Genomic DNA, 26961 nt, shown 5'->3' with positions numbered 1-26961 from the left:
AACTTAAAAATTTTGCACAGTATAAGTTAATTTGTATTTATAACTACGATGACAGCCAACTATTGTATTCACTGCAATGCCTTTTATTCCTGGATAAGAGTTCATTCAGTTTTCTATGACAAATATCTACCTTGTGAAATAAATTAATAATCACTAAATATACCACCAAAATCATTAAGTTATCTGGGTCAGTCTGGACCCAGATGTAGCGCAGGAATGAATCATCACTTTGATTGTCTTTTGGGGAAAAACACACACATGCACACACACAATCTAGAAAGGAAAGAGAATTCTCATTTTGGAGAGGAATAGTAAGAAAAAACTTGCTTGTCCTCAAAGAACATGAACACAGATGATCTCATGTGTTTCACAGTAAAATTAGACTTTTCAGGATACATTTATTTTTCTCATTCACAGATAATGGAAGTAATGGAAGAAAAATAATGCTGACTGTGTGTGATGAGTGACAGACAGACTTATTATTCAGCTAATAGGACTGTTGGTACACTTTTCATGCAGGAAAACTGGTGTCATCTCCCTTTCCTTAACAACATACTTACTTTATCAGTCACGAATACTGTCTAAAGACTGAGGGAACTTTATCCCTCAGCTACTTCCTCCAAGCTAGGGATATTGTTTTCCTGATCAACCCATCCCTCTATCTGCCTTGGCTTCCCTCTCTCTCTTCTTTCTCAAGATATTAAGATACTCAAATCTTGACTGTTCTTGAAAACAAAACAAACCAACCAAAAAATGTCTTACTCCTCTAACCTCGCATCTCTTACTCTTTCCCTCAAGGCTAACTTCCTTGGAAGAGGTACTAACTCATATAAATCGAAACTCTTTTTGTGCCAAATGCCACTAAAACCGCTTTTCCCAACATCACTGATGATCTAATTTCCCAGCTGCCATATCTGGGGTCCTCTGAAGTGACATGTCCTAATTTGCCTTTCTGTGGATTTGTACAACATCAGGTAACAAAGGAAGCAAACATGGCACACAAAGTCACCAAGGCCCATCACATTGATTCAAGACATACCTGATGTCTTTCATTATGATATAAATGGCACATTTTAGTAGAGTTTTTAAAAAATTATGTGGAATAATAAAAAAGAATTTTCTGCTTAGCAAATTACATGAGGTCTTGGGATGCTGTTCTCACTGATTGGCTTGGGAAGGCCACATTTAGAAGGTGGTGGTATTAACAGTCCCAGTGACAGTCTGGAATCAGGCGAGTTGACAGGAGTGACAGTAATGGAAGAACTATTTAGACAGGAAGATGAATCACCACTACTACCCAGAAAGAAGGTGAGCATCTCTGAAACCCATGCTGCTCCTGATCAGACATTTTGTGCAGCAGCTGTAAAGGAATGACAGAGAAATACACTAAGGAGAAGAGAGAAGACATGGAGGAAAAAGGAAAAAATATATATGAAAATTTATTGGTGAAGTGATATTATGTGAAAAGAATAATTTCAGAATAATTTCACTAAAATTTAAAAAATCATTTGAGTATATTTTCCTATTGCAATGCTCCTTAGAATCTAGAATGTTTAATTTGACCATTTTTCACTGAAATATAACATTTTTAGATATTGAAATAAAATGTTGCATCATTAGGACTTGAGAGGAAGATGATAAAGAGTGAAGCTTGAGTTATTTCAATGAGAGATTCTGGGTAATGACATGGGAAAGGGAATCATAATAAGAAAAAACAGTCATTAAAGTAAGAGTAAAGTCTAATAAAAAGTAATGACTTTGTAGAATTTTCAAAAAGGGTTACAACAATCATTTTAGATTTAATCCTCAAAACATTTTTTTGAGATATTTGTATTAGTAATGTTACATCCTTATTATAATAAAATATAGGAATCAAAGCCCATAGATTCTTTGTGATTTATTCCTCTATGAGGTAAAAAGCAGAGCCTAAATTTAAAATAATCTGACTCCAATCATCACGATCTTTCTGTAGGTTGTGATTTCCAAATGGTAAGACTTCTCAGGGATGGGCAGAGGGGGTTGTCAAGCATCTCAAATAAATGAAATAATAAGTGACTCAAGAATCAGTAAGCAGTACACTATTCTGGGTCTGCACATCAGTTTCTGGATGACTCGCGGAAGTTATTACATTACAGTACGGAAAGCTGCTGTCAACAGCTGAGAGGGTAAGAGCTGAGCTGTCAGAGTGGTCAGTTATATCAAGTCAAAATGAAAGCAGTAGTTCAGCCTTTATTCACTTCCTGCTACGGTAAAAGCAAGGGGCCAGAAAGAAGGTACTGGCTTCATCAATGTCCTTTTCCCCCCAGAAAGTGGCACTGGGTGAAGGTTAGAAGTATCAGGGCAGAAGCAAGGCATTGTGTCTGCTGAGGGGAGGGGACAAGCCGGGGGGAGAGAAAGGAGAAAGGGCCAGGGGCAGAAAAGCATTGAACACCGAATCAGAGTGGAGAAAGGAGTGAGTCTTCAAGGCCCTCCTAAGATGGCCTTGACAGAGGCATTTTAAAAAGGTCATGGCCATAGGCCCCCAAAAAGGAGGCCTCCAAATATAGGCACCAATAAGCTGAGTCACGTCTTCACACAGCTCTCAAAGCTGAAGGGAGAATCAGGCAATGCCAAGTGAGAGATTTAAGTTGAGGGAAGGGCTCAGTGTGGAAGCAGAATCTCTGAGGGTCTGAGTTCTGTCGCTGACCACTCTGTTAATATGCATATAATACTGTCTCCTCCATTGCCCTCCACGGGCGTCTGTATGCAGATACGTACACATGTATGCATGTACACAGATAACTTCAAAATTTTGATGTATACAGATAAGGAATGTATGTAATATGAAAATAATCAAGTTTTTAACTACTCCAGAATGGTGGAGCTCGGGTATCTACAGAGAGCTGCAGCTGATTTGGTCAATGGACACGTGTTGCTCGGGGCACACGGATCTTTGATACACTGAACTGGCTGCTTGTGGGTAATGTTAAGACATTGCGCATTAAAATCGGGAGCTCTACTTGAGAAGTTACAAAATCTAGAAAGTGGGTCCACAGACTTGCATGCGAATGACCGACAGTAACTGCTGTGCCTTTTCTGCTGGGTATGGGCTCTCCTGTCAGTCCCCGCCCCCCCGCCCCCGCCAGTCCCCCCCACCACACAAGATTACATACTTACGTCTCAGCCTGGGCTCTACTGATGTCTGAGTTCATGATTCCTAACTGAGAAATGATTCAAGTCAAGGAATTAAATATCACATCTGTTAAGCATTTCGAGTGGTGTTTCTAAATGTAGGGGGTCAGGAGCTAGTCTTTTTAAACTTTTTAAACTGCCATTTTTAACTGGTTGAGGATATTTATTTGTTTTAAGAAATTAAATACATAGTTTAGATGAAGACAGCTTGATATTTTTGTGTCTTCTGTCAGTATTTTAACAGATGGCTAAAAACCAAAATTTTTGGACTCTCCTACAGAAATTCATGGCACCACTGTTTGGTCCTTTATGCTCATACTTCCAAGTCCTTTGGTCTTCATGATGGTGCACAAGATCTGATCCCATTCTCAGGGATGTTACATATTACTTACACAGACATGGTAAGGTTTTTTTTTTTTTTTTTTTTTTAAGATTTTATTTATTTATTTGACAGAGAGAGAGATCACAAGCAGGCAGAGAGAGAGGGGGAACCAGGCTCCGAGCTGAGCAGAGAGTTCGATGCGGAACTCCATCCCAGGACCCCGGGACCATGACCTGAGCTGAAGGCAGAGGCTTAACCCACTGAGCCATCCAGGTACCCCGACATGGTAAGGTTTTTAAGGCCTGTTAGTAATGAACGCCCAGGGGCACCTGGAGGGCTCAGTCAGTAGGCATCCAACTCTTAATTTCAGCTCAGGTCATGCTCTCAGGGTTGTGAGACTGAGCCCCGTTTCAGGCTCCGTGCTGGCCGTGGAGCCTGCTTGGGATTCTCTCTCTCCCTCTGCCCCTCCTCTCTCTCTCCTCTCTTTCTCTCTCTTAAAAAAAAAAAAAAAAAAAAAAAAAAAGTGAGCGCCCATATTTGCAGTTCATTGTCATTGTTGTAGTTTTGTAGCTGGATCTTTGAGGAAGTGGTGGCTTGGGACATTCAGGCCCAAGTGAATACTTCAACCTCATTCTTGTCTAAATAGAACAGTGATGATGAAGTGTGGTAAAAGGGTCTGAATTCTCAGGGAAGGTCAATTATGTCTAAAAAACAATAAGAAATCTGCATTACACAGTTCTTTGGCAATACCTAAGAAATAGTAGAATGATAACAAAATTTTATTTTATGCTGTTAATTCTTTTGCTAATATAAATACCCAAATATGGTTTTAAAATGTAAAACAAACAACTTTAAGATTAAAATATGATTTATCATTATTAAAATAACTCTACTTAGAATTTAATTTAGAAAGTAAATTATTTAATTATTTAAATTTATATTTGAAATATGTCTATACTTTTCTAGTTGAATAACTGGTAGACTATAAAGATTATAAATGAAACTACAGATGACAAAATACAACACTGATGCCAAATAGTTTGGCAAATTTTTTCTATGCTGCCATGCTGATTCACACTCTCAAAGTTCACTGTTACACCTCTGACATCACTTTTTTTTTTTTTTTAAAGATTTTATTTATTCATTTGACAGAGAGAAATCACAAGTAGATGGAGAGGCAGGCAGAGAGAGAGAGAGGGAAGCAGGCTCTCCGCCGAGCAAAGAGCCCGTTGCCGGACTCGATCCCAGGACTCTGAGATCACGACCTGAGCCGAAGGCAGCGGCTTAACCCACTGAGCCACCCAGGCGCCCCATGACATCACTTTTTAAGTAAGTTTTAAAAGTAACAACTTCCAGAGTATAGGATTTAAAGCATCACGAATGTATTTTTTCAGATTTCTAGATTCACAGTTTGGTGATATTGGTCTCTTACTTGTAAGACCTATTATCTTATTTGCTCTTCCAAGAATGCCACAAGTTGAGTGGCTAGGATTGTCTGCAGATCCCAGAGAGGAAAACTGCAACACGAAATTAAAAGATTTAATCAGGTATGCATGGTCAGAATTGGAACGGAATGTATTTTTCTTCCCAATAGTTAGAGTTTACTTCTTTAGGATCATTTTTTTTGCAAGTAGCAATTATGAAAATGAAGCCGTGCACCAGTAATCATTTTTTTGTGCACAGCAAACGTTCTTGAATCAATGTCATGCTTAAAATTTATGCCTTTGTTTAAAGATTCACATTTGGCTCATTGTGTAACTGAGAGTTTTCACAATCTGCTCCTGCCCATCGTGACTTCAGTAACAGTCGAGCAAACACTAGAAGAAGATAAACAGGCACTTTTGTTTACCCACAAGGAAATACACATTTTAGGTTATAATTGTCCTATCAAGTCTAATCAGTGGCCACGCAGTTGATTATGTAAAGGTAGAATTTTATCCAGTAACAAACACTAGGTTTAATTGAAAGGGAGACATTTATTTTACTCAGCAATAGAAAGTCCAGTACTTCTAAGGACTACAATTTTATTCATTTAACTTTCTGGCAATCGTCTGATTTGGTTAAAAGCATCTATAGCCAGAAAAGTAAAATGTAAGCATCCAGACACAAGAATCATGAGGAACAATCTGACTTAACTTGCTATGCCCACATCTTATAATGGAACAATCTTCTGGGGGCATTCATGAGGCTAGGAGGGCAGAATAAACCCCTTTTCTTTCTGATATAAATACAGGCAGCACTGCCATGTGAATATAATAAATGGAAATCAGATTGTTCCTAGATAATTAGTACCAAATGGTGGAAACCCAACCTCTAATCTATTGCCAAACCACTAAAACACAGCAAAAAGCAAACAGCACAGTCAAGTAACGGAAATTTCTCAGTGTATCTAAATGACTGTAGAAAACCAGTGAAAAGATTTCCACAACTTCAGAGTGATACAGAGGTATGTAATACGGGTGCTATCAAAGGCTATTTCATTTGCCTTAGAAAAGGAACCCATGATTGAACAGAGTGGAATTTAGGAAACATGTAAGCATTCTGTTTTTTAAGAACAACTTAAAACACAGTCTGTCAATAATCCACGAGAAAATTGAAATGAGGTGTGGCCCTTCATGCGTCATGCATACGAGGAACTGGTTTTAAGTAAAAACGAGTTTGGGTATCTATTGAACGTATACATTGATTTGTAGTTAGAAATGTCTTTAATTTTAATACTGAGCAAGAAGTAAGTCTCTATTTTGTTTTCCTTAGCTAGAACTAAACTACTCTAGAACCTCAAGCTGGGCAAATTTATACTGGGTTTATTAACTAAATCAATGAACAATCACCTAAATGGTAACAGAAAGAGAGAAAACCTCTTTCACTCCAGTGCTATCATGAGGAGCCCAGACCTCCTTCATTCCAGATCTGCGTGTCCAGCCACCTAATGAGCACCTCCAGGGGGCTGTGCATCAGGCAGAACTAAGGTGAGCCAAAGTGAAATATTACATCTTTGTCCTGCACCTTCCCTAAGTCATGTCTATTTTGAAAAATGGCATCACTAACCTGATGCTTAGGATAAAGCCCTAAGGGAGAATTCTGACCCCTCTTTCACTCTACAGCCCCAACCAATCCATCATAAATGCTGCAAGCTCCGCTTCCAGCACCTATCCAGTGAGGGGCATCCAGTGCTCAGCGCGTTAAGCGTCTGCCTTCGGCTCAGGCCACGATCCCAGCACGCTGGATGGAGCCCCACACCTAGCTCTGTGCTCAGCTGGGAGTCTGCTTCTCCCTCTTCCTCTTGGTTTGCCCCTCCCCCACTCATGCTCCCCCCTCCCTCCCTCTCAGATAAATAAAGGTTTTTGTTTTTTTTTTTTTAAATGGATAAAGTTACATGCACCACATGAAATGACAGAATTCTAGACCAATTTCCTCTTCTTCCTCTCCTAAGCTACTGAAATAGTCTCCTAGACAGGTTTCGGGCCTTGTTTTGAACACTTTACAGACCGTGGTGCAGACGTCAGCCAGACGACCCCCGAGTCCCCTGTTTAAAACGTACCAGTAATTCCTCAGTCAAGAAAAAAGAAAAAAAAAATAACAAAAAAAAAAACCTCTACAGGGCCCTATAAAATCTAGTCCCCAATTCTCTGTCTAATGTCATCTCCAACTCGTTTTGGCTATTGGTCACTATGCTCCAGGCACAAAGGTCTTGTCACTGTTTCCAGCTCTTTGCACTAGACAACTGCAGGCCTCCGCAGAAGGGGCTTCCGCGATCACCGTCTCCAGCTCCCCAGCTATTTGCTCCTATTCTGGTGTATTTTATTTTGTTCACACCATATATCAAATCTGAATTTTTGAACTTATTTATTCATTGACCTATGGGTTGATCACCCATCTCTCTCTCTGTTCCCTGTAACAGCTGAAACTCATAGGCTGCTCAAACCCAACCTCCTAGCCATGTGACTGCATTTGACATTCAATAAATATTTTATTCGCTGCCGTAACGGATCACAACTGTATTTAGTGTATGCAGCGGACAAATGGGAGAAAATAAAAATCAAAGTGATATGCATTGTAATACATAAGACATGTCACTAAGATACTATTCTAAAAAAGAAGTGACGACTTAGTAGGACTAGAAAAAATAAAAACAAAACTACAATTTACACAGTGAAACCTTGAAAGGACTTTTTAGAATTTCTGAAGAATTTCATTAGAAGTTTGAACCAAGTGTGCCTGGGTGGCTCAGTTGGTTAAGCCACTGCCTTCGCCTCAGATCATGATCCCAGGGTCCTGGGGCTTCCCTGGCTCTGCGGGGGGCCTGCTTCTCCCTTTCCCTCTGGCTGTCACTCCCCCTACTTGTGCCCTTTCTCTGTCAAATAATTACATAAAACTTAAAAAAAAAAAAAAAAAAAGAAGAAGAAGAAGCTTGAACCAAAATTACTTAGTTTGCATTCTCAAAACAAATCAGAATGACCAATTTACAATGATGTATATAACACAAATGCGATGGCCGGCCGCCGTCTAAGAAATAGCACCTTTCCACAGGGTGCCTTTGGGGAGTGCAGAGAAATGTATGTATGTTCTCTCGTGGTGACTCAACCTCATTCAGAGATTCTCAGTCTGGAACATTCTACTCAACAGAGCCCCATATTTTTCATTTTTGACTTTATATAGAATAAAAGATCAACATCTCTAAAACTAATTTCTTATGAGAAGATCTGATTCCTCTGAACCATTGTTCGGTGGTACAGAAATCCAACTAGGACTTTGGATCTCTCGTTAGGAAAAATAGCTTGCAATCTTTTAGTTATCTAATCAAAAATGTTTCTTATTTTTCTGATGCTTCCCATAATTGACTTTATCTCCTATTTCATCACACACTGATAAGAACAGCATCCAAACCAGTGATTTTGAATTATTTTCATTTTCTACATTACTTTTTATTTCACAATCCCTCCACAATTCCATTCCTACTTTTGTTTTCTTCTCTCCCTCTTCCCAAAGAGACTATTTCAAAGCTAATCTTTAATTTAGGTTTTAAAGCTAAATCTTTTCTTTTACTTTGACTAAGGCTTGATGTGGACTATATTGTGTTTGACTACAAATCCTGACATTTTAGGAAACTTGTTTTATGTGCTTATTTTTATGTTAAGTCATTGTTAAGTCATAATTAGTGTTAAGTCATTTATAGAGAACCATTTCTGAGTTAGACTGTTTTATATGGCAAAAGAGTTACTTCTGTGTGACTTCGGAAAAATGTGGCTTCCAGTAGGATCCACACTCCTCTTGGGCTGGTCACTGGAGAAGAGTCATCTGTCTTGGGGCTTTCTCTCACCACAACACCCTAAAAGCTCGGGGAAAACCTGATGCCAAATCAATTTTCCATACCAAACCCACCTCTATCGTAACTTCGATCAGCATAATGGGATTCATAATTCACTGCAGCACTTCCGTAATTCATGCATTAGTTGCTGCCTCTGATCCCTTAAACAAAGGCTAAGAACTTCCGTGGCTTGGGAGCATTCTGTCCTTCAGTCCTCTGATAGTGAAGGAAATCAACAAGGAAGGAAAAGCGATAGAGTCTCATCATCGGAGTTACAGCCCAGTAGGCATCTACTGCGTAATAACCTCGCTACACATTGTGGCATTCTGGGAAATGCTTTGTGTCCTGGCTCTGTCCTATAACACTGGTGGCCAAATTTCCTAAGAAAGGTTCTAACTTAACAGAAATTTGTTTTACTATAGATCCACTGTAAGCTATTAAACAAGTTACCTATACTTTAAATTTATATTTTAATTATTTATAATTTTCACTGCTTTCTAAATTCAAGTTTAATAGTTTAAATCATTAACAAACCTTCAACAGAGTGGATATTTGTAAGCATGGCAATATTTCATACTAAATAGCTGTAGATAATTTAATTTGATTCAGTTCATTTTTAGTATCAGAAAATTGGGAGATAATTTTATGAAATGTGAAATAAATAGAGCACTTAATGTTATATTAATGTATTCCACATCTACATAACTGAAATCAAAAATGAAAGGCAAACACATTTGTTTATAATCTCTTCAAAAACTTTCTAAAACATCAGGTATCTTTTAGCAACCTAAAAATGTTGAGTCTCCTTCCTTTAAAAATCAAGTAATTTTTTAAAAAATCAAGTACTTTCTATTTTTTTACCTTAAAGATGTACATCATCCAGTATACCATCAACTTCAGAAATCATATAAACCTTTAGAAACTGAAAAACTATAACACAAGTAATTTTTGAGTTAAAATAAAGAAGAAATACTAAGGTATTACTATGACAAAAGAATATAATTGAAAGTTATAATTTGAGCTATTTGCATAATGATTGATGAAGCAATAAATTTTCTACACACATATATTAGGTTCAAAAAAGTGGTTTAGAGAAAATTATTTCTCTTTTCTTAATTGAGCCTTTTAGTTACAGCCTCTGAAACATTTTACTGAGACATATTCAGTACCGAGACGAGCACAATGTTTATAATAATTATTAAATGACAACTTGTGGAGCTAATCCTTTTTAGTAACTGCCTATCTGAATAATTATTGTTTTTTTATGTAACAGACTCTACCAATGAGACTGCTGAATAATGGACATACAGAGAGACTTTGTTTCATTTACATGCCAAGCTCATGCTCACTCCCAGTGACAGCTAGCTCAGCCAGAGGATCACGGGAACTGGGGCAAGTGTCATCTCTTCATTCCTCCTGACCCCCGCCATTTCTGAAGCTGACTTGGTGGCCATTTCAGATCGCCAGTGCACCTGCATAAGCCCCAACCTGACCCACCTTCTTCTGAGTTGCCCCAGTGCCAGTCCAGGGCAATGCTTGCTTCCAGGAGATAAAAGAGGGCAGGACTGTTTCATCACTCATCAACATGCCCCAGACCCTTCTGCTCTTCTAAATCTACCTTGCCCCCCAACACGGTGTCTTACTTCTCCATCTAGAGACAGAGCTTTGGGTTTGCATCCAAAATGGTAATGGATCTTATTTCTTTGCAAACACAAAGACTAAAGTAAAGCTATTATTCACATACCATGAATTCCAGAAATAAACTTTATTAAGATTGCTTAAAAACACAACTTCCCTTCATGTATGTTTCTATTCCTAGTTTTTTCCCAGAGGATGGTTTATAGTAAGATCTTCAGCAAGACCCAGAAGGGTTTTACTCCATTTTGGGACCAAAGTTTAAAGAAGGAGTTTGAGCTGATGCTCTGTTCCTTGTGACCAGAGAGGAAAGAAAAATATCCTAATCTTGATGAGAAGCAAACAGTGATGGCAGTGAAGAGAAACAAACAAACAAACAAACAAACAAACAGGAAAGACATTTTAATAAAGCCAGCCTCACTGTCCATAACAAAGGTACATGGGAACACAAGAACCTAACTCCCACCGTCTCTTACCTGGGCCGTCCGGACACAACTATCACACACCATATGCCAAGCAATGAAACGCGAAGTGCTTCAGCGAGAGAGATGGAAAGGGCGAGCTGAAACGGAAGTTCTTTGACCGTCTCCAGGGCCTACCGAATTTGAAACTCTAAACGCAATTTCTTATAGGCGCATTGTTTATCATGAACTGCTGAAATATTCTAGAACTAGACAGCCATATATATATATATAAATATATGACTAAGCCAAGCCACCCCTAGAGTACTGACCTGCACTGTAGATACTGGACTTTAATAAGACTGACTTTGGTTTCTTACACTGCATAGCAAACCAGCTATCTACCTATATATCTGTATCTATCTGTCTCTCTCTATATATAGATATATGATTTTCATTGAATTAGTCTAGAAATTGAACCAACATGAACTTGCAAATAAAAACTAGAAATAAAAACTCTTTTCAAACATTTGCAAATGCTATACTTCTGTTTCAGTTTATAGCATCACGGCATCATGCTGTAAGTTATATAGTAAGTATTTTTAAAATGCAAAATGAAATATATTGTTTACTGGAGAATATCAGTAGCAAAGATGGTTCAAGAAGAAAAAAAGTTTTCTAAATATATTTTGCCAGAAAAAAAATATTGTTTTAAATCCCCTCTTCCTCTCCCAAAAGATTCCCTTAGCTAAAATCATGAAAGAATGGTATCTTACATGGTATTGCCAAAAGGACTTTGAATCTATGATAAACCAAAAGCAAATAATGTAACTAAATATTTGAGAGCTGTCTGCAGAGACCACCACTCATTTTAGGGTCTGAAGCTCAACTGTGTCACTCCCAGTGGAAACCAACCAAAGTCGGTCCTATTAGCTGTCCAGTGTCTCTAATGAAGGTCAGTGCTCCAGGGGTGTTGGCTTAGGTCATGAATCTAAGCTCAGTAAATAGTAACCAGTAAGGATGTGAGAAAGACTATGTCACAAAGAGGAAAAGAACAAACTGGGGGATGGCTTCTTCTACAAAACACCAGGGCAAAGAGCAACATGGAAGAGCAACTCTTGTCTGAGCCACCGAGGTCATTTAAATTTTGTGATTAACATCTTTCATCTCGACCCATGTTTCAAGTAACTGATCCCAGAGTATTATAGACATCACAGAGCTGATGGAACATCACAGATGACCCGGAGATGTTGTATCACCACAAAATCTCGTTTCTAAGAAGAACATGCCCAGAGTCCATAAACTTACTGGAGATGCTGATACTTGGGTTGTTCTTAACTGGCTTTCCAAATCTTGTACTTTGTTTTTAAGTTCCATATTTTCGGTTTCTAAGTCTTGAATCTAAAAAGCAATAATTTTTGAATAACCTTCAGAAATGTATTCTTAGAAAATACTGGCTATCACATTGGCTACATTAATGAATAGGATTTCATATTATTCAAAATTTTAATGTACTCTTGTGCACAGGGGAGAAAATTATTTGATAAAGGTTGGGAACTATCAGGAAATTCTAGATCACTGGAAAGACAGTTTATAAAGTTTAAGATATGTTCTTATACATGTGCAAATTCCATGTTTCTAATACCTCATCTCTGTGTTTTCTGGTTGCACTGTGCAGTCTGTTCCCCATAATCTTGGAGTATAACCGCAAGACAGTGAAACTTGCTTATGATGATTTTGAAGACAGTGGAGAAAGGGTGTAATTTAATTACAAAGGAATCTGATCTGCATGGGAAACCACTTACCCAGCATCTGCTGCTTCTGCTGCTCTGATCCCCATGAGAAGCATCAGGAAGTGAAGCAAAGTCACATGAGAACACTAAGTTCTTGTGGGAATTCAATATAAAATGGTTAAAACTGTGCAGGGGATCAGGAATGAAAAATTATAGGAACATAGTGAAAGCAGTTCCAGTCAGTGTGGGGGAAATTTAATGGCAGGCCTTCTAGATTTGTTTGATGATATGCAAGTTTCCCTGTACTTACATCACGTAAATGTGAAACAAAAAGTTTCGTTTACTCACTCTTTTCTGCAGTCCTGCAATCTGTTTTCTTGTTTCCACATCTTTTCCTCCAGACTCTAGAAATTTCCTGTATGCCAGGTCAAATGCTTGGCCGATTGTTAAAGTTATTTCTTCAGCCTTTGTAAAAATCAAAGATTTGATATGTTAGACTGCTCTTTGACTCAAGAAAAACATTCACACGAGGCACTTCAAAGGGGCAGTGACTTCAGGTAGAGACGTGGTCAAGGAGTCAGTTGTCTGTGCAAACCTAGTAACTCAATGCCTGTTCATGCACAAAATTAAAAAAAAAAAAAAAAAAAAAGGTTTGTTAATTAAATAAGTCGCTGTGGCAGCTGGAGGCCGGAGTTCCAGCCACCCTGTCACCTACGTTACCACAGCATGTTTTCCTTCTGGCCTCACGTGTTTGGGGCCGTTAACAGAGAGCCCGGGGCCGGCCGCAGTTCTCCTGCCGCTGGGCACCTTGTTTCCTCTTCCTGACGAGGAGGGCAGGTTAAACCCGGCAGGTAACTCGAAGGAGGCTGAGTGGGGGGTGTCGTGGGACACCGGAGGTATGCCCTCTCCAAGCGGAATACTGGGTTCCAGTTAATGGTGGAAATGAACAATTCCAACCAAGAGTTGTCAGATTTTAAATATGGGAGATGAGGTCAGAAATCTGGATTTTTATATAAAAGCTCCCAATTGTAAGTGATATTATTGTAAAACACAGTGCCTGCATTGAACAAAATACATCTGTCATCTGAATTTGGCCTCATAAACAACTCACAGTTTCCGGTTGATCAATCAGAAACTGCCACATACGTCCTAAGACCACCAGATTGTTCCTTCCTCATTACTATCTTACCTGGTATCAATTATGATACCTGCAAATAAGTAGTATTTCTTCCTTTACAATCTCCATGCTTTTGATTTTCTCGTTTTGCCTTATTGCAAAGTTTAGAACTTCCAAGACTGTGTTTAATGAGAGTGGTTAGAGTAGAAATCCTTGCCTAGTTCTCAGTCTTAGAAGGAAAGCATTCAGCTTTTACAACATTAAGTAAAATTATATCTGTAGTTGTAAATGTTTTGTCAAATTGAAAAGGTTTCTTTATATTCCAATTTTTCTCAGAGTTTCTAGCCCTGAATGGGTACTGATTTTTTTCAAATATTTTTTAAGCACTGACTGATATGATCATATATTTTTTCTTCTTTGGCCTTTAATATGGTTGATTACATGGTTGGATTTTTGAATGTTGAACAAGATATGTATCCTAGGGGAAAATTCCACTTGGTCTTGATGTTTAATTGCTTTATATATGGCAGAATTATATTTGCTAATAATTTGTTAGAAATTTTTGCATCTATAGTTCTGGGGGCTATAGGTTGGTCTGTACTAATGTTTGATTGCTTTTCACTGTCTTTTGTTTGATATTAGGGGTATACTAATTTCATAAAATGAATTGAGGGGTGATTTTACCTCTTCTGTTTTTTTGGAATAAGTTGTGTAGAATAATGTTAATTCTTCTTTAAGCATTTTTAAAAAATTTATTTAACAGACAGAGATTACAAGTAGACAGAGAGGCAGGCAGAGAGAGAAGAAGGGAAGCAGGCTCCCTGCCGAGCAGAGAGCCTGATGCGGGGCTCGATCCCAGGACCCTGGGATCAATGACCTGAGCCAAAGGCAGAGAGACTTTAACCCACTGAGTCACCCAGGCGCCCTTCTTTAAGCATTTTATAGATTCCTCCAGTGAAACCATCTAGGCATTAAGAGTTCTCTTTTAGGGCGCCTGGGTGGCTCACTTGGTTAAGCCACTGCCTTCAGCTCAGGTCATTATCCTGGAGTCCTGGGATGGAGTCCTGCATTGGGCTCCCAGCTCCAAGGGGAGTCTGCTTCTCCTTCTGACCTTCTCCCCCTTCATGCTCTCTCACTGTCTCTGTCTCAAATAAATAAGTAAAATCATTTTTTTAAAAGTTCTCTTTTAATATATTTTGAATTATAAATTTGAGTTCCTTTATAGCTACAGGACTATTCAAAATTATGTATTTAATATAGGGTGTTTTATGGTAGTATTTCTCTCTTAAATTGATTAATCTGTATTGTCTTTTGTGTGTGTGTGTGTGTGTGTGTGTGTGTGTGTGTGTGTATACCTTTATCTATAGTATCCTCTTATTCTTTTTATCTTGAGGGTCTGCAGTGAAATATCCTGTTTCATTCCTGACATGGGTAACTGGTGTCTTTCCTTTTTCTTTTTTACTTTGCCAATTTCACTAAAATTTTGATACTTTTATGATCTTTCAAAGAACCAGCTCTTTCTTTCATTAGTTTTCTCTAATTGTTTTTGCTTTCAATGTTGTTAATTTTTCCTTTATTAATTCTTATTTTCTTTGAGTTTATTTTGATGTTTTATTTTCTAGGTATTTGAGTTAGGAGCTTAGATCATTGATTTGAGACATTCCTTTAGTGTGTTAATTTAGTTGTCATAAATTTCTCATTCAGCACTGTTTTTGCTATATCACTCAAATGTTGATAATGTTCTTTTTCATTTACATACATTTCACTGTATTTTAAACTTGCCTTTGAGAAACATATGTAAGTACTGAGAAACATATGTAAGTAAGAAACACATATAAGTACTCCATATGTCTCTGACATATGGAATACTTATGTTTCATTTCCAGTTTTTGAAGAATTTTGTTATTAATTTTTAAATTATTTTCTGTTGTTTCAATTCTATAACATCTTTGAGATTTATTTATAGCCCAGGATATGGTTTATTTGGGTACCTGTTCCTTTGGCACTGGAAGACCATATGCATTCTGCTGTTGTTGACTGGAGATCCCTATAGAGTTTAATCAGATCCCACTGGTTGACGATGTAATTGAGTAATGAGTAACTATATATATATTTTTGATATCTGATCTTTTTTAAAACATTTTTTCAGTGTTCCAAGATTCATTGTTTATGCACCACACCCAGTGCTCCATGCAATACATCCCCTCCTTAATACCCACCACCTGGCTCACCCAACGCCCAACCCCTCCCCTCCAAAATCTTCAGTTTGTTTCTCAGAGTCCACAGTCTCTCGTGTTTTGTCTCCCCCTCCAATTTCCCCCACCTCACTTCTCCTCTTCAACTCCCAATGCCCTCCGTGTTATTCCTTGTGCTCCACAAGTAACTGAAACCATATGATAACTGACTCTCTCTGCTTGACTTATTTCACCCAGCATAATCTCCTCTACTTTCGTCCATGTTGATACAAAAGTTGGGTATTCATCCTTTCTGATGGAGGCATAATATTCTATTGTATAAATGGACCACATCTTCTTTATCCATCCATCTATTGAAGGGCATTTTGGCTCTCTCCACACTTTGGTGACCATGGCCATTGCTGCTATGAATATTGGGGTACAGATGGCCCTTCTTTTCACTAAATCTGTATTTTGGGGGTAAATACCCAGTAGTGCAATTGCGGCATTATAGGAAAGTTCTATTTTTAATTTCTTAGGAATCTTCACACTGTTTTCCAAAGTGGCTGCACCAACGTACATTCCTAACAAGTGTAAGAGGGTTCTCCTTTCTCCATATCGTCTCCAACACTTCTTTCTTGCCTTTCTAATTTTCTTGCCTTTTCTAATTTCTAATTTTTGCCATTCTAACTGGTGTAAGGTGGTTTCTCAATGTGGTTCTGATTTGAATCTCCCTGATGGCTAATGATGATGAACATTTTTTCATGTGTCTGTTAGCCATTTGTATGTCTTTTCTGGAGAAGTGTCTGTTCATGTCTTCTGCCCATTTTTTGACGTGATTATCTGTTTTTTGTGTGTTGAGTCTGAGGAGTTCTTTATAGATCTTGGACATTAGCCCTTTGTCTATAGTGTCATTTGCAAATATCTTCTCCCATTCTGTGGGTTGCCTCTTGGTTTTGTTGACTATTCCCTTTGCTGTGCAGAAGCTTTTGATCTTGATGAAGTCCCAAAAGTTCATTTTCACTTTTGTTTCCTTTGCCTTTGGAGACATGTCTTGAAAGAACTTGCTGTGTGTGACCGATATCAAAGAGGCTACTTCCTATGTTCTCCTCTAGGATTTTGATAGATTCCTGCCTCATGTTGAGGTCTTTTATCCATTTTGAATTTACCTTTGTGTATGGTGTAAGAGAATGGTCGAGTTTCATTCTTATACACACAGTTGTCCAATTTTCCCAGCACCATTTATTGAAGAGACTGTCATTTTTCCACTGAATATCTTTTCCTGCTTGGTTGAAGATTAGTTGACCATAGATTTGCAGGTCCATATCTGGGCTCTCTGCTCTGTTCCACTGGTCTGTGTGTCTCCTTTTGGACAGTACCATGCTATCTTGGTGATCACAGCTTTGTAGTAAAGCTTGAAATCAGGCAACATGATGCCCCCAGTTTTTTTCTTTTTCAACATTTCCTTAGCAATCCAGGGTCTCTTCTCATTCCATACAAATTTTAGGATTGTTTGTTCCAACTCTTTGAAAAATGTTGGTGGAATTTTGATCGGGATGGTATTGAAAGTAGAGATGGCTCTAGGCAGTATAGACATTTTAACAATGTTTATTCTCCCAATCCATGAGCATGGAATGCTTTTCCATTTTTTTTGTGTCTTCAATTTCTTTCTTGAGTGTTCTGTAGTTCCTTGAGCACAGATCTTTTACCTCTTTGGTTAGGTTTATTCCCAGGTGTCTTATGATTCTTGGTACTATAGTAAACGGAATTGATTCTCTGATTTCCCTTCTGATATTTTCATTATTATTATATAAGAAAGCAACTGATTTCTGAATATTGATTTTGTATCCTGACACATGACTGAATTGCTGTATGAGTTCTAGAAGTTTGGGGGTGGAATCTTTTGAATTCTATATTCTTGATCATTTCCTGTCTAGGTGCTCTCTCAATTTGGGTAAGAAATTCTTCAACTATTTTTGTATGTTTTCTATTTTTCCTGTGTTTCTTTTCAGAACTATCAGTTTTTACTTTACTTGCTTTATAGCTTTTTGCTTGGTTATACATGTTTAGATGGCTCTCTTGGCGGTATGATCCTTATTTCTTTATATAATGCCCTCTCTGTCCCTGGTAATTTTATTTTGAAGTCTATTTTATCTGGTGTTGCTATACTTTTGCTTTAATTATGCCTGCATAATATATATTTACTAGTCTTTATTCTTTTCAATCTTCCTGTATCATCAGTATCACTATAGTTGCAAAATATTTCTTATAGAAAATGTAAGTCTGGATAAGTTTTTTTTAACCCACTCTGACCATCTCTTTTATTTAGACCATTTATATTTAATGTAATTTTTGATACATTAAAGCTTAAATTTGCCATTTACATTTTTCTTTCCTGTCACCTGTTTTCTTTTTTATCTTATTTACTTATTTATTTGATGAAGAGACACACAGCGAGAGAGGGAACACAAGCAGGGGGAGTGGGAGAAAGAGAAGCAGGCTTCCTGCTGAGCAAGGAGCCCGATGCAGGGCTCAATCCCAGGACCCTGGGATCATGACCTGAGCCAAAGGCAGATGCTTAACAACTGAGCTACCCAGGCTCCCCACCTGTTTTCTTTCTCTATTTTCTTTTTACTATACTGTTTCAAGTTTTTGAAGTATTTTTATAATATAATTTTGATTTACCTATAGCATTTTAAATGTATTTAACTGTATAGTTTTTTTAAATGATTGCTCTATGATGCATATTATATTTATATAACTTATCACAGTCTACTAGTGTTGTCATTTCTCCAGTTCAAGTGAGATGTAGAAAGAAGTTTTATGTTCCTTCCAACTTTCCTATATATAATATGATCGCCTTACATATTTCATATATATATATATATATATTTAGAATCACATCAGAAAGTTTTTTGGGGTTTTTTGTTTTGTTTTAACCTACTCCCCTCACCCTCTAGTAACTATCAATTAGTTGTCCTTAGTTAAGAGTCTGTTTTTGGTCTGCCTCTCTCTCTTCTCCTTTGCTCATTTATTTTGTTTCTTAAATTCCACATATGAGTGAAATCATGTGGTTTTTTCTTTTTTGCTGACAGACTTATTTTGCTTAGCATAATACTCTGTAGCTCCATCCATGTCATTGCCAATGGCAAGATTTCATTCTTTTTTATGGCTGTGTAATATTCATATATATTCACACACACACACACACACACCATTTCTTCTTTAACCATTCATCAGTCAGTGGACACTTGGGCAATTTCCATAATTTGGCTATTGTAGATAAGGCTGCTACAAACATGAGGGTGCATGTAACCCTCTGAACTAGTATTTTTGTATTCTTTGGGTAAATATCTAGTAGTACAATTGCTGGATCATAGGATAGTTCTATTTTTGATTTTTTTGAGGAATCTCCATACTGCTTTCCACAGTTGCTGCATCAGTTTGTATTCCCACCGACTGTGCAAGAAGGTTCCCCTTTCTCTTCAACCTTGCCAACACTTGTTTTTTGTGTTGTTGATTTTAGTCATTCAGACAGGTGTGAGATGATATCTCATTGTAGTTTTGATTTGTATTTCCCTCATTCATCCCTGGTGAAAAGATGCTGAGCATCTCTTCATATGTCTATTGGCGATCTGGATGTCTTTTTTCAAAAAACGTCTATTCATGCGTTCTGCCCATTTTTAGTTGCATTATTCATTTTTTGGATGTTGAGTTGTATAAGGTCTTTAAAATATTTTGGATACTAACCCTTTATCAGATATGTCATTTGCAAATGTCTTCTCCCATTCTGTAGGTTGCCTTTTAGTTTTGTAGACTGCTTCCTCTTTTTTTTTTTTTTAAGATTTTATTTATTATTTTGACAGACAGAGATCAGAAGCAGGAAGAGAGAGAGGGAGGAAGCAGGCTCCCTGCTGAGCAGAGAGCCCGATGTGGGGCTCGATCCCAGGACCCTGAGATCATGACCTGAGCCAAAGGCAGAGGCTTAAGTAAGCCACCCAGGCACCCCGGTAGATTGCTTCCTTTGCTGTGCATTATTTTGATAAAGTCCCAATAGTTTATTTTTGCTTTGTTTTTGCTTTTGTTTCCCTTGCCTCAAGAGACATACCTAGAAACAAGCTGGTATAGTCCAAGTCAAAGGTTACAACCTGTGTTCTCCTCTAGGGTTTTGATGGTTTCATCACATTTAAGTCTTTCATGCATTCTGTACATTTCTGTATGGTCTAAGAAAGTGATCCAATTTCGTTTCTGCATGATGCTGTCCAGTTTCCCCATTCCAATTGTTGAAGAGTCTTTTTCTCACTAGATATTATTTCCTGCTTGTCAAAGATTAGTTGAAAACATAATTGCCACCTCAGTTCTAGGTTTTCTATTCTTTTCCATTAATCCATCTATTTTTGTGCCAGTTCTGTGCTGTTATGATCACTATAGCTTTGTGATATGACTTGAAGTTCAGAATCGTGATATCTCCAGTTTTGCTTTTCTTTTTCAAAGTTGCTTTGGCTATTCAGGGTCTCTTGTGATTCCAAACAAATTTTAAGACTGTTGGAAAATTCTAGTTCTGTGAAAAATGCTGTTGGTATTTTTTATTTTCAATAATAACTTAGAAAAGTAAAGATTTACTCACATGGTTGCTTAGCTTGTTCTTTCCTCATGTTCCAAGGTTCCTTTTTTTATTGTTTCCTTTCTGTTTAGACAACTTCCTTTAGCCATCCATTTGGATAGGTCAAATTATCTTAGTTTTCTCTCATCTGATAATTTTTCAATTTCTCCTTAATTCCTGAAGTATGCATTTTTCCTGGATATAGGATTCTAGACAGTTCTCCCCCCCCCCACCCAACACTCAAAATTATTTTGCTATTTTCTTCTTGCCTTCATGGTTTTTAATGAGAAATAAACTGTATTTAAGATTAATTTTCTGCTATAGGACTTGATTATGTCCTGTGTCTTCAAGATTTTTCTTTGTCTTTAGTTTTCAGAAGTTTAACTGTGATACATCTTGGCATGGAATTGTTTGGGTTTATCCTGTTTGGAGTCCACTCAATTTCTTTAATCTATAGGTTTATGCTTTTTATCAAAATCAGGAACTTTGTAGCTATTATTTCTTCAAGTGCTTCTTCAAGGCTGTCTTCTTTTTCTTCTTTTTTTCCAAGACTCTGATGACACATAAATGTCACCCATATTGTTACAGATTAAGAGATCCCTGAAGTCCTGTTTTCTTTTTATATTATATGTGTGTGGGGGTGTGTGGGGGTGTGTGTGTGTGCATGCATATGCCTATTATCTCTGTGTTGTTTAAATTGGACATTTTATAATCTCTCCTTTTTCCAGGTCACTAATTCTTTCCTCTGTCCTCTCCATTCTGCCACTGAGCCCAGATACTGAGTTTTTCAGTTGGTTATTGTGGTTTTTCAGTTCTAATACTCCTATTGGTTTTTTTTTCTTTGCTTAGATTTTCTATTTCTTTGATAAAATTCTGTACTTTTTAATGTGTCTCAAGAGTGCTTGTAATTATTTATTTAAATCATTTTTATGATGGTTGCTTAAAAATCTTCAGTAATTCTAATATCTCTCTCATCTCAGTGTTGGAATCTACTGGTAATCTTTTTTTCATTTAGTTTAACATATTCCTATTTCTTGATATGATGAGTGACTTTTAACTAAGTTTGGGGTATTTTTGATATTATAAGACTCTAGAAATTATTTAAGCTTTGCATTTTAGTGGCTTACTCAGACACCATTCCAGTAGGAGAATGGGAATGGAGATCACTACCTCATTACCACATGGTGGGGTAGAGGTTCAGCTTCCACATTTGGCTTCTCTACATTACTTCTTGGCAGGACTGGATACTCTAGTTTCCCATGTGATCCTCACTGTCACCATGGAGGGAGGAAGCTCACAAATACAACATGAAACTATTTACAACGTAGTGAATTTCAGTCTTATGACATACTATGATTGGTTTTTATCTATCTTTCAAACATTCAACAACTTCACAGAAGTACTAAAAAAGATACAATGAGTAGATAAGATGAAGGCCCCAATAAGAGTGGATGGGCTCTGGAACCAGTCACAATTACAAAAATAATACAGCATGATGGAAACCAATGTTACAAAGGTAATCTAAGATCTTACATTTTAATCCTGACTCTGTTACTACCCAGCTTTGTAAACTGCTAAACTCACTCAACTTCTCTGGTTTTATAAAGCTTCTTCCTTGGTTTTATAAAGAGGAAAGAGTTTTGCCAATTGGGCCATTATTTATTTTCCTGTTTTAATCTTCCATGATTAGCCAGTTAACATGAGAATTAAAGAGGATGGCACGTCAAAAGTTCAACATACATATCAAATCAATTTTGTGAATATAGTCATTATTATAATTAGAGCAAATAAAACCTTGAGGTAAAATGATACAATGAAATTTTAAGGAAACATAGCCTCTTTGAGCTCACTAAAGTCATGCACACTTAGAGCTGAAGAAGTAACTTGGACCTCTTTTCAAAGCCCAGAATTCCATCTACCTGTAGCAGAATCACTTGGTGAACTTGCTAAATACAGATTTCCTGAGATCAAGTCTCAATCAATATGAACTTATTTTTTGAAGTGAAAACCAAAGAGCCCTCTTTATGAATATTATATACACTAATAGTTATGAGCCACTGCTTTAGGCTCCAGGAAATTATCTTCAACACTCAAGAAAAAATAGTATGTTATATCCAAAGAGAATAATGGGTCAAGGAATTTAAATTCTTGAAATAAAATATAAACAATTATGATTAGGGTGAAACAGAGTTTATACTTTTGAAATAATATAACTATGCAGTTACTCTGGCAAGCTTATGTTTTAAATAATCCAATAAATTTGGATGGAGATCAAATAAAAACACGTGACACACAACTGTAAGAAGACTAACATTTATAATAAATTCAAATTAAGAGTATTTCCAAGGACCCCAAGGCCATTTATTTCTAAGTTTAAAGCAAGAAAGAAGGACAACTGAGTTTACTGCCTGGTATAAGTGGTAAAAGGTTATTATATCTTACACATAGAAGATATTCAACAAATATCAACTTTCATCTTCTCAACCAGAGAGAGAAAAACATCTGCAAATGATCATGGTAAAGAAACACTTGGAATATCTAATATAACCCACTCATTCAATACAATAAATTTCAAAAACAACTTGAACTTTATAGAAAATGCCTTATGGGGGCACCTGGGGGGCACCTGGGTGGCACCTGGGTCAGTTAAGCCTCTGCCTTGGGCTCAGGTCATGATTCCAGGGTCCTGGGATCGAGCCCTGCATCCAGGCTTTCTGCTCAGTGGGGAGCCTGCTTCCCCTCCTCCTTCTGCCCCTCCCCCACTCTGGCTCTTGTTCACTCACTCTCTCTCAAATAAATAAAATCCTCAAAACAATAAGCAAGCAAACAAACAAATGCCTTACTGAACCTATAATATTGTCATATGGGTGAGCCTATTTTTCTGATGAGCTGTTTCATAATCATCAAAACCTCAAAAAAGTACTATGATGCCAAGAGCTTAGCACATAAGTTTGCATTTTTAGAGCATTATAGCTTAAAAGATACATATAATAACTTACTCTACGCTTTGTAACTTTTTCTATATGGTCCTTTTTCTATAAGGAAAAACTCATTGAGTATCTTTTGTCCACTGAATGCAGGAGCTGCATGGACAAATAAAAAGGTATTTGCTTTCAAGAAGCTCACATACTGGGGCGCCTGGCTGGCTCAGTCAGTGAAGTGCCCAACTCTTGATTTGGGTTCAGGTCAGGATCTCCGAGTGGCAAGATCACGCCCCGTGTCAGTCTCCACGCTTCCTGCAGAGTCTCTTCTCTCCCTCTCCTTCTCTTTCTGCTCCCTCCCACTCCCACCCCCAACTCATGCAGAAAAATAAGAAAATAAGTGAATGAAGTTCCTTCTCCAGTCTAAGCCGGTGATGTTGCCGAGGTTGGATGCTCTTCCTTCATTAAGTCATTAATGGCCGCATGTGTGTTTGGAATTTGTATCTTATGTTTTATATAGGATGTCAAACTAGATTATGATTCACATTAGCTTATGCTTATTATAATCAAGATGTACGGTTTTCCGAAGATTCCAGATGATTAAAAGCACTATTACAGGACTTAACTTCAGAATTCCCTAAACGATCTTACTTGCTGAGAACCGGAGGTTACATCTGCTCACACACACGCATGCAGGCAACGTTCATGCACATACAATTCTGTTACCTTTCATCATATTAAGTTTTCTGAATAATGAAAATCAAGAACCAGCTTTTCAAAGTACTGGAGATTTTTTAAAGGAGCCATACAGATTTTACTTCCTGGAGTTTAAAATATTTATTTTTATCATATCCATCGCATTCTAGAAAAAAAGAAACACTCTGCTCACCATTACTCTTTGCATCACGTACCTATTGCTAAGTCATAGTTGAGATTAAAATTATAAATACATGATGATAAAGGAAATAAATGCATAACATAAGCAGGCATGACGTTCTAGGGAAAGAAATTTGCATGCAAGCTTGCGCCCATGAACATGAGAATTCAGTTAGGGATGAAGCCCTGAAGCACTTTCTCGGGACAGGATGGATGTTAGTGTAGTTAAGTATTTGCAGACCTTATTCATTTCCAAATACTTCACTAATGCCGGAAACAAGACAATTCCTGGCTTGTAAAACAGAACAAACCACCCTAAAACATCTGGCATACTTACACACTTTTCGCTGTCAAATACATAGCACAAATGTTTATTTGACTCAGAATCTTTGCATATGAAAGTGAATATCCTCTTGTCAGTTTTGTCATCTGCACAAAACGATATTCTATGAAGCTGGCAATTGTGTTGGACTTCCTGCGAACACAAACGGAGATAAACAGTTGAGATTTTTGCCCACTTTCTGAAATACCAGCTTGTGTTCGTAACATACAGCTCATGACTTTAAAAGTGAAACAATCATCTGTCGAAGTTCGGTGTCACATACACCCAAACTTAAACAAATACGTGCAGGAGACGGCCTCCTAACTCAGACTAAACTCCGGTGGATCTCAGCAGGACTTAGAGAAACACAAGCAGGATATGGAAGGGTCAGAGGTGCGTGCACTTTCTGATTGCAACCGTGAGAGACTAAACTCTGAAACTTCACTTAGAAGAACACCGAGGCCCCGAGAATTAAGGTACTTCCACAAGATTACAGAATTAGCAGAACTTTTTTACCAGAACGTTTTCATTTTACCTTACTTCTCCTCACTAACATTACAGTTTAAAAGACAAATTCTTCTGTACATGATTTCCTATGAAACACACCACCCCTTCAACCTTAGTCTTCACATCAAATAGCATTTTACATGTCCTCATGAGGAAGGTCTACATATCAAGCATCTTAATTACTGAATCAACCCTACTAATCAGAAATATATATACGGTTACAGTTTTATATTTTTCATATATGCACATACATATTTTATACATATACATATATATGACAGACATATAATATATACATTCTAACATTGTCCAAGTTCAGGGTCTGATATGTCCGTTTGATGAGATCTGATCTTTCACTCTGATTCCCATTACTGCTCATCAGACTGAACATGAGTAAATAAGATACAGAAATAGATGTTAAGAGAATTTGTTTATAGCACTGTATTTTTTCCCTGCATAAAAACCAAATGGTAAGTCATCAAAGGCAAGCATGACAATTAGAATGAGGAAGCGCGCTGTACGAATGTGACATTTCTGTCCTCACTGGATAGCTTGATGCATCCATTGCAACAGCAGGAAGGAATGATCCCAAAAAGAGGGGCTCAGCTTACCGCGGCATCTGATGAGGACATCTTCCCTTCCTTGGGTTTGTGCTAAGATGGACAATGGCCATATCTGTCTGAGACTGTCCTTCTATACTTTTCTGATTGGCCAGTCCTTTCTTTGCTGACATATTTTTTTTTATTTTAGTGTTAATACTGTCAATCGAACAACACTGAGCCACCCTGCAGCTTCCAAATACTGACAGCAGGCACACACCAGTTCGTAAACAGTATTATCATGTTAATGACAATATAGAGGAAGTATCATGACTATGTAACATAGAAAAAAGACGGATTTTTTTTTTTTTTCTACTTGTAGGAGAAACTACAAGTAACATGAAAACACACCATTCACATAGGCTGGTGGTAAAGCGTCCACAGGCCCTGTTCACTTACTGCCCAGTATGGTCACAGAAAGCCTTTGGTAAGGCCAGTCGGGAATCATCTTAATTTTTGTTTAGATTGACAGAGCTATCTTCTGACAAAAGAAGACTAGGAAGCTAAAACTTGTAATTTTATTATTTTTGTGAATTTTTTGTTATTGTGATAAATCTTTATGAATTTTAAATGTAGCCCTAGTTTTTGATGAGACCAGACAGACTTGGAAACACAGTCAAGCACAGTGAAAGCACAACTACACTTGAACACTGACCATATTTTATTGGAGTCGGAACAAAGAATAAGGAAATCCCCGTTTCCCTTACACCACCTCTTTCCACCGCTGCATGATCTTCGTTGGAAGGATCAGCGAGAAAAGAAGAAAGGGAAAACACAGAGAGAGAGAGAGAGAGAGAGAGAGAGAGAGAGAGACTGGAACCAACCAAGATGGCTTTTCTCTTCTCTCTTCATTCAACCACATGGCATAGAAAAGTAGTCTATTTTCTATGAAGCCCATGTTAGATTAATAATTTTTAACTCCTACCTCATACATGTACATTTTAATATAAATAAATTTATTTAACAAGCATAATATTTTTTTTCACTACAACTAAGTAAAATAATCCGAAGCAGAAAGAACGGCAGACCTTGTTCTGATTCACGTAGGTCTCCCCAAACAGCACTTCCTAAACTCGTGTCTGAGAACAGGCTGTATCAGAGTTACATGGGGTGGTTCTGGGTTTGTTTTTTATGATATAGATGCGAAGTCTTTTTAGCAGATTCTGAACCTGAAAGTCCTGAGTGGATTCTAGCAACCAGGACTCCCAGGAATCTCCTTGAGGTCCTGATGCTCAGTGGAGCTGGTAAAACCTTTTTCAGGTTCTTTTCTTT

At 37.5% G+C, this 26961-nt stretch overlaps 1 protein-coding gene across 13 annotated transcripts in view; it reads right to left on the bottom strand.

Moving 5' to 3' along the window:
• GULP1 (GULP PTB domain containing engulfment adaptor 1) overlaps positions 1 to 26961 on the bottom strand; it is a 240868-nt gene that overhangs the window by 11911 nt on the left and 201996 nt on the right. For 10 of the 13 annotated variants that reach the window (XM_059393010.1, XM_059393012.1, XM_059393017.1 and 7 more), the window contains 4 exons: positions 24599 to 24736; positions 12919 to 13035; positions 12643 to 12723; positions 12146 to 12238 (listed from right to left, as the gene is read on the bottom strand). In XM_059393010.1, coding sequence (XP_059248993.1) covers positions 12146 to 12238; positions 12643 to 12723; positions 12919 to 13035; positions 24599 to 24736 — 429 coding nt within the window. Of the gene's footprint in view, positions 1 to 1297; positions 1361 to 12145; positions 12239 to 12642; positions 12724 to 12918; positions 13036 to 24598; positions 24737 to 26961 lie in introns of all 13 variants that reach the window. The other 3 variants (XM_059393021.1, XM_059393023.1, XM_059393022.1) reach the window with 3 other exon arrangements.

Source organism: Mustela nigripes, chromosome 3 (genome assembly GCF_022355385.1).
Source record: "Mustela nigripes isolate SB6536 chromosome 3, MUSNIG.SB6536, whole genome shotgun sequence".
In the NCBI taxonomy this organism is placed as follows: Eukaryota; Metazoa; Chordata; class Mammalia; order Carnivora; family Mustelidae; genus Mustela; species Mustela nigripes.
This window is presented reverse-complemented; position numbering and strand designations above follow the sequence as displayed.